This window comes from Heloderma suspectum, chromosome 3 (genome assembly GCF_057233095.1).
Source record: "Heloderma suspectum isolate Gila_16-S chromosome 3, 16-S_ref, whole genome shotgun sequence".
NCBI classification, from domain to species: Eukaryota; Metazoa; Chordata; class Lepidosauria; order Squamata; family Helodermatidae; genus Heloderma; species Heloderma suspectum.
This window is the reverse complement of record NC_139460.1, coordinates 38,404,887-38,410,886: the sequence shown is the minus strand read 5'-3', so window position 1 is coordinate 38,410,886 and position 6,000 is coordinate 38,404,887. Positions and strand designations below refer to the sequence as shown.

General features: G+C 43.1%; 1 protein-coding gene across 1 annotated transcript in view; it reads right to left on the bottom strand.

Moving 5' to 3' along the window:
• Window positions 1-1,648: 1,648 nt before the first annotated feature.
• USPL1 (ubiquitin specific peptidase like 1) overlaps window positions 1,649-6,000 on the bottom strand; it is a 36,033-nt gene continuing 31,681 nt past the window's right edge. The window contains exon 9 of the mRNA XM_084845447.1: window positions 1,649-3,730. Coding sequence (XP_084701573.1) covers window positions 1,821-3,730 — 1,910 coding nt within the window. The 3' untranslated portion in view covers window positions 1,649-1,820. The remainder of the gene's footprint in view (window positions 3,731-6,000) is intronic.

Genomic DNA, 6,000 nt, shown 5'->3' with positions numbered 1-6,000 from the left:
GATGGATGGGCAACTTTGGGGGCCCAGGGGCCAACTGCAACACACCCCATCATGCATGCATCCACCCCCTTATATGTATACACATATATACACAAAGACATACATAACACATGCACATCTTCCTCCCTCCCAATCCCAGCAACCTGGATCATGATCATTAGGAGGCGGCTGAAATCAAAGCCTCTTCCCCCTCCCAATGATCATAATCAAAGGCTGAATCTACATATAGCAGTTATACAGTTATCATACAGTATACAGGGGTTGGGCTCAATGGTCTTATAGGCCCCTTCCAACCCTACTGTTCTATGATACTGCATTGGTAACTATTGGTGCCCACTGATGTTATGTGCACCAACAGTTATCATTGCAGTATGATAACGGTAAAACTGCTATGTGTAGATTCAGCCAAAGTCGATGGGACTGGGTGCTGATTCTACCGGGACACACACATATGAGAGTTGTTGCATATGCATTTCGCAGAAGAATTGGGTTTCTGCCAGCCTACCAAACAGCTGATTACTGTTGGCAAGAGCCATGATTTGCTGCTACACAGAGCGCATGGGGAAGGCTCTCCTCCTCACACGCTCTGTGTAACAGGGCACCAGGAGGGAATTGGGGTGGCAGGGCACCCATGGTGGGCTGCACAGGTAGCCTCCCCAGGCTGCATGCAGCCCAAAGGCCATGAATTTCCCAACCCTGCACTAGCAAAACAGCAACTCTTATCATTTCCCCATTAGCATAGCATTGGATATACTCCAGAACGAACGCAACCAGTGCAAACACCACCTAGTCTAATGAAGTCATACCGAGTTGTGCAACAGCTTGTGGAAGCTGACTCAAAAGTATTAGAATTGACACATGCACGGATAAAAACAGGGTTTCTGCAAGAAGTAGCTTTGAGCTAGTGGAATGATACTCCCGTATACAGCCCAATGAGTTTAGCCAACCGAACTGTACAAAAGAACAGAAGTGTAACACCTCCTTTTTCAAACTCTAGGCTATGTCCGTGTGCAAATGTCATAGACTTGCCAGCATTTACACCACTATACTACCATGAAATATGGCAATCATTATTAGTGACTGCTTCCATATTTCTGTAGTTCAGCAATTGCGTATTTGAGTTGTTTAAGAGAGCAATCCTATGGCCACTGGACAGTGTCTACAGGACCACAGGAGTTTTCGATTTCTGGGAAACGCGGCACAGGAAGGGGCAGAGAGCGCCTCATAGGTGGTACAGTTCTTGCTCAGAACTGTACCACCTATGCTCGGAAACGGAGCACAGAGAGAGTGAGAAGTGGGCATTACTGGGGGAGGGGAGGAGACTGCAGAAGCCTCGTAAAGAAGCTTCCTATGCACCAAGGAGACTTCCCCCCTCCAACTCTGACAGATGCCAGCTAGACAGCCAAAATTGTGCATTTAGTTGAAAATGCAGGGCAGCCAGAACACAGAGGAGAGGATTCCCTTCGTGTTCCAGCTGTCTTGCATTGGTTAGGCGTCATCCTCTATCTCCATAGGATTGTGCTCTAAGAAACCCTAGGTGAATGAAATTTTATTTCAGTGACTTTGGTCAATTAGTTCTAGATTCTATCCTTTGTCACTTCTATTTGACACAAGATTCAGATTCTAATTTCCAACAGCTAATACTTGCTTTAGAGAAAAACACAAACCCAATTTATTAAGCAAGAACAAAAACATCTCATCATACAAAATTCACATTTTAAATATTCAGTGTTGAATCATGTGCAAATTAACTTGAAATATAAGTTATGGTTGGCTTTAAAGACAACTAACAGAAAAATCTGAAATTGTTAGAACACAATTCAACAAGCTAATAAAGTTTCATCAAAATGATGTAAGTCATCAGTGTCAGCCATTATTGAATTCAACATTGAACTAGATAATAGATCATCCAGAATATCTTGTTTTGCAGGACTTTCAAAGTCAAGTTTCTTCAGTGGTGATTTCAGCGTTAACATGTCTGTATGACCCTCATATCCATTTTCCTTTACTGGGCTGTAATAATTATGGTCATGTTTTGTGTCCAGTGCACCATCAGGTTTCTCATCAGGTACTGGAGATTTTGGACTGCTACCCCCCATTTCTAGGTATCTACATTCTTCTTCTTGTGGAATTTCCAAGGAAGCAATAGTTGTAGCTGGAGACAGTAACTCAGATAAAATATCATCAAAACTTGAACTGCTGCACTGGGACATATTGGTGCTTGGAGAATTCACAGACTTGCCATCTTCAACATCAATCTGGTGTTGCAGAGCATTTAACAAGCTCTGCAGGGATTCATTTTCCTTCTGGGATCCAAGCTGTGACTGGTCTTTCTTGGTTTTCTTGGGAGAGCATCTGTTTTTCACCTGAGTCTTTGCCAGCTTATCTAATGAAGCTAGTTTCTCCTTTTTAGCTTTAAGCTTTTGAAGTAGTTTTAGGCGTAGTTGATGTGTTTTATCAACAGTTAACTCCTCAACATTTTCAACAGATATAGAGTTTTTATTTGCACTGTGGCTTCGTTGGGGCTGAATTTGTTTATCAAAGGTAACCAATGAGCCTGCTTTCTTATTTAAAGCTCCTTCACTTCCATTAATAGTCTGGGTTTTGATTGGGATGTTTTCAAAAAGAGAAGTGGTAGAGGATGTTGGAGGCAAAGACTTGTGCAAAGAATCCAATGCTGCTACCTTTTTGATGGATTTTTTTGAACATTTAGGTTGGAAGCCTTTAAAGTGGCCTGCATGTTTAACAAGTGAATTGGAGCTAGTTTCTTTTGGAATGGGCTTTTCAGAGCACTCTGCTTTATTATAAGTTGAGACACTTTTAGGCATAAAAGAAGGATATTTTCCAAGTAAGTCCTTTACCCAACTGATTCCAGATGATTTCATTCCATTCTTACAGGGTGACTGACAGGAATTAATTGGTGTAGACGGAGCAGAGACCTGGAAATTTACTGTTGTGTTCTCTACAACATTAGGTGTTTTCTGTGTACTGTTCTCTGAATTTGTTCTGCCAATGTTGTTTTGGTGATTCATTAAGTCCAAACTGCTATCTTTAGGTGGAACTGGATTAACTTCAGGTTCTGCCCCTTGAACTAGTAGTGTTTCTGGCAAGTAACTACTATTGCTTAGAGGAGCTGCTGGCATAATCAGTGTGTTACTTGTATGGTTTGGCTGACCTTGATGCAAGGAAGCACTGGTCTTTTTTTGCAATTTGCACTCATTTCCAGTAGTGTCTCCTCCAGAAGTAACTGGAAGCTCATCAACCTGACCTGGACATTGAAACTGCAATGTGCCAGTTTTGGCTATTGGGTTATTTTCCACAATATGGCAGTCTTCTAGTGGTTTACCGTCTGAGTCAAGTGGAATACTTACAAGAGTCAAGGTTATAACATCATCATCGGCCAAGTTTTCCAAGCCCCAAAGCAAATTACTTTTGTTATTGCTATCTATGTTTTGTACCTGATTTGTATGTTCATTCAACATATCCTCACAAATTAAGGATGTATTGTCTATAGGCTCATCATTTAGAGATTTCACAGGAGATTTGGGCTGTGCTTTCAGAAGAGCAATGTTCACAGCTTTTCCACTTTGCAGCTGCAAATCCAGTTCACTGGTCTTTCGTGGCGGCTTTCTTTCCCAGATTACAATGTGAACCTCTGCAGGAGGAACTCCAAAGCTGTTGTGCCTTCTACAGTATGACCCTTTTAAGTCATCACACTCAAGCCATGTTTCTGAAAATAAGATACGAACAGTTCTGAACCTCAGGACAGATAATTCGTCATCATAGCTCTATAGATTGTTATTCTATTCATTTCACAGAGCACACAGTCTTTCAGCACTTACTGTTTAAGCCAGCTTTGCAAATATGTCCACAAAAATTAGGAGCCTAATTTTTATTTTTTAACTAGACTGCTGGCCTATACAAACCTACATAAATCACTCATGGCCCACTCATGGTCTCAAAGGAAGAACCAATTCGATGTCAGTTTACAATAGCTTCCCTGTCTGATTGCCTGGAGGCAATTCTACTCATTACAGAAGATCAGGAAAGTGGTTATTTACAAGTATGATGTAAGCATCCATTAAGCCACTGCAAAGTGTGAGAAGCACAGCTTATTTTTCTTAGACTTAATTCACACTATGTAGTGGAGCTTTTTATTTATTTAATGGTATTTATGAATCGCTTACATTAAAATAAATTTTGAAGTGATGTACAAAAACAATACAGTATAAGATCATAATAAAAGACTGTATATTATTACTGTACACAGAACACAAGATGTTTGTTGGAATAAGCACATTTTCAGTAAGCACCAAAAACTCAGAAGGGTTGGCACTGTGTAATTTGTACTGGTAGGGAGTTCCAGACAGAGGGCAATTACTAAAAATACTAAAGGCCCTTTTATGAGCCATCATGGACCGGACCTCCAAAATCTTAAGACACCACCAAGAGGGTATCTCCTGATGAACACAGCAACCAAACAGGCAGGTCTGGGGTCCAGCAATCTCTTAAATATCCTGTTCCGGAGTTGTTCAGGGCTTTGTGAACAAGTACCAAAACCTGATCTCGTACCATAGAGGCAGCCAGTGCAGTTCCCTCTATATAGTAATAAGCTGGCAATAAGCCACTCCTGTTACTAACCTGGCTGAGGCATTGTGCACCAACTGCAGCTTCTGGACCAACCTTAAGGACAGCTCCACATAAAGAGCCTTGCTGTAATCTAATTTTGAGGTTACCACTGCATGGACCACAGTAGCCATAACCATCTTAACCACCAGAGTGGGTAAAAGGCACTCCTAGCCATCAAAGAATACCTGTGCTTCCAGTGACAGCGCTGGATCAATGAGCACCCCCAAACTATGCACCTGCTCCTTCAGGGGTCGTCTGATCCAATTCCTGGACACAGGAACCACTCACACACAGAACCCCCATCTCACCAGGACTCAGACTCAGCTTACTGGCCCTCATCCAAGCCACCACTGTACTGGTCCAAGGTTTGCACAGCCTCCCAATTCAGATGTTACAGAGAAATAGAGCTGGCTGTCAACAGCATACTGTTTGGTTTGGCACCTTATTCCAAATCCCCTAATGACCGCTCCCAACAGCTTCATATAGATGTGAAATAGCTCCAGGGACAAAATAGTGCCCTCTGGCACCTCACAGCCTAAACGCCAGGGAGTTGCTAAGCACACCCTCAAAGCTACTCTCTCAAACCAGGGCAGAGTCTGAAGGCACATGAGGCAGCCACCTTGCTGAAGCTAAGCAGGTTTGGGTCTAGTCAGTGCTTAGAGGGGAGACTACCTGGGAACCACATGTATCCACCTTGAGTTCCACGATGGAAGAAAGGTGGGATACAAGTGTAATAAATAAATAAGACAGCAGATAGGACCAGAATCACCGGAGCGTGGTGCCGCCAATATCTATCTCATGAAGTCGGTCTCGGAGGATGCCAAAAGCCGCTGAAAGATCCAGTGAGAGCATCAGGGTAGCACCCCCCCTACACCTCTCCTAGCAAAAGCAATCCATCAGGGCAACCAAGACTGGTTCAGTACTAAAACTGGGCCTGAACTTATACCAGAATGGTGAAGATATCCTCCAAGAACACCTGCAATTGCCCTGCAATGACCCTCTCAAGAACCTTCCCCATAACAGGGGGATTTGTGACCAGGCAATAGTTGTCAAGTACCATGGGGCCCAGGATGGACTTCTTAAGGAGAGGTCACTCTGCCTCCTCTTTCAAGGTGGCAGGTCCACCCCTTCCCAACAACAGCGCTGAGTGTTCTGGAGCCACTGAGCATTTCCAGTCTTCATTGGGGTGTTTTGCAACCCCACCCCCCCATGGTTCTTTTCCCCCTAAAGTTTTTTTTTTTTTCCTGCAAGCCTCAGTGTTCTCCTAAGTCTGCTTATATCTCTCTCTTGTCCATGGATGGTGCTGTTTTGGGTAGGTAAGGATCAGCACTTAGAGAATGAGTTTGCTATTGGTATACAGGATTGGTATAA